This window comes from Egretta garzetta, unplaced genomic scaffold, assembly GCF_000687185.1.
Source record: "Egretta garzetta isolate BGI_Z169 unplaced genomic scaffold, ASM68718v1 scaffold41, whole genome shotgun sequence".
NCBI lineage: Eukaryota > Metazoa > Chordata > Aves > Pelecaniformes > Ardeidae > Egretta > Egretta garzetta.
Genome location: NW_009258755.1, coordinates 3636526 through 3638839, shown reverse-complemented (window position 1 = coordinate 3638839; position 2314 = coordinate 3636526). Strand labels below are relative to the sequence as shown.

At 45.0% G+C, this 2314-nt stretch overlaps 1 protein-coding gene across 1 annotated transcript in view; it reads left to right on the top strand.

Annotated features, from left to right (window-relative positions):
- Nucleotides 1-155: 155 nt before the first annotated feature.
- The window catches only part of CUNH9orf64 (chromosome unknown C9orf64 homolog), a 7785-nt gene continuing 5626 nt past the window's right edge, over nt 156-2314 (top strand). Inside the window, exons 1-2 of the mRNA XM_035888924.1 lie at nt 156-205; nt 1331-1590. Of these exons, the coding sequence (XP_035744817.1) occupies nt 1366-1590 (225 nt within the window). The 5' untranslated portion in view covers nt 156-205; nt 1331-1365. The remainder of the gene's footprint in view (nt 206-1330; nt 1591-2314) is intronic.

The window sequence follows — 2314 nt, the reverse complement described above, 5'->3', positions numbered from 1 at the left end:
AACCGGGTAGCTGGCGGCTGGAGGGGGACCTGGGCTACCCCTCTGGCTTTAAAAAGCCTTCAGGGAGTGCCTGTGGTCAGCGCTTCCTGACTCACGTTACTCCGCGCGTGCCCCTGAGGTAAGTTGCCCGTTTCTGTGACAAATGAGAAAACGCGGCTTAGCACTTGACAATCCCCTGGACTGGTCTGGTACCAAAGCGGCTCCAGTAAGCCCGACAACCCGCATGCCTCCAACCCAGTGTTCTAGCGCTCGCTCCTGTCGCTGTCATTGGAAAAAAAAATAAAATCTATTTGTAGGCATAGGTGGGCATTTTAATTGATTTCCTACGTGCTGGTTTGTAAATGAAGGGAAGGGACGCTTTTTGTAAACAAACGACATGATCCAGGAGCTAAAGGAAAACAGGCCTGTGCTGACTGTGCCAACTATATAGAATCATAGAATCATAGAATCGCTTTGGTTGGAAAAGACCTTTTAAGATCATCGAGTCCAACCGTTAACCTAACCCTGCCATCCCACCACTAAACCATATCCCTAAGCACCTCATCTATCCTTCTTTTAAATACCTCCAAGGATGGGGACTCTACCACCTCCCTGGGCAGCCCATTCCAGAGCCTGACAACCCTTTCAGTGAAGAAGTTTTTCCTAATATCTAACCTAAACCTGCCCTGGCGCAGCTTCAAACCATTCCCCCTCGTCCTATCACCCGTTACCAGGGAGAAGAGGCCGACCCCCACCTCCCTACAGCCTCCTTTCAGGTAGCTGTAGAGGGCGATCAGGTCTCCCCTCAGCCTCCTCTTCTCCAGACTAAACAACCCCAGTTCCCTCAGCCGTTCCTCGTATGACTTGTGCTCCAGACCCCTCCCCAGCTTGGTTGCTCTCCTCTGGACATGCTCCAGCAATGCAACATCCTTCTTGTAGTGAGGGGCCCAAAACTGAACACAGTATTCGAGGTGCGGCCTCACCAGCACCGAGTACAGGGGCACGATGACTTCCCTTGTCCTGCTGGTATGTGCCGGTGTGCTACGTCAACGCCACGCATAGAGATGAAGGCTAAGCAGTTGGGAAAAACTACATGTGAAAAGTAGGGAAGGTTCCACGGTTGCACGTTGGAAAGTCATTATCCGTAGAAGGAAGTGCAAGCGTGCAAGCACAAACTCAGTTTTAAGCAGCTGTGTGAGCATGATTATTGCCCAACGCTCGGCCGATTTTAAAAGAGTCGATAGGCTCTTCAGATCTTACCATATAAGCGTTCTCACCTGTAGCAGGCCGCTGCATTGGGCCTTGGGGTATGTTATGATTGCCTAAACATCTTGTTTTTACTTTTCTGAAGGAATACCTATTACCAGTGCATCGTACTTTGCCACCATGACGCTTGACCAAGTTAGGCATGTATTTCGCTCTGACACGGAAGTACCCATGCCTCTGATCGAGGAAAGACATCAGGTGATGAATGAAAGCGGAACAGTTCTGTTAGAGAAGTTTGGAGGCTCTTTCCTCACCTGTGTAAAAATGAGCGAGAAAAGTGCTCAGAAACTACTGCGTCTAGTACTGGAACATTTTCCTTCTTACAGAGATGAAGCTGTATTTGAGGTAAGCTAGTTCTAACATTGAATTTCTTGTGATAAGAATTTACTCCTTACTGATTGTGACTTTAAAAGATGGCTCTTCGGTTGCCTGTGTAAATTTTCCTGAGAGGATAGTCAGTTCAGAGTTGATCTGATGGGAAATGGAAGGTGAACAGAAACATTTCTCCAGAACTCAGGGCACTCTAGAAAAAAAAAAAAAATCAAGGTAAATAAGAAGGAAAATTACTCTTATTTCAGTATATTTTCCTCAAATCAGTAAAGATCCTGGTCTGTATAATGAAAGGAAAATCAAACTTTGAAGCAATTGTTCTTAATTATGTAAATTGTTAGGAGTCATGCAGATAGGGAAGAAGGTTTTTTAAATACTACTCTTGGACCACAGTATACTTTTTTTTGTTAAGCTGGGGTAAAATAATTGAGATTTCATTTATCTTACCAGTTTAAACCTCTGAAAAAAAAAATCACACCTTTTTTTAACAGTAAAGGAATCTTGGTTGTCTTAAGTCCTTAACTAATCAGGAATGTATTTCTAATGGCAAGAATCGCCTTTTTCCCCAGAGGAGAGCCGGTTTTTTTTTTCCCATATCCTGTCTCTATCACTTCATTGTGATTTATTTTGATACACTCCAAGTTCCCAATTAGATCATGACTCCTTTGTACTGCTTACTATTGTGTAATATTTGAGAATCAGAATTTTTCTTTCCCCGACCCCCCCCCCCCCCCCCCCT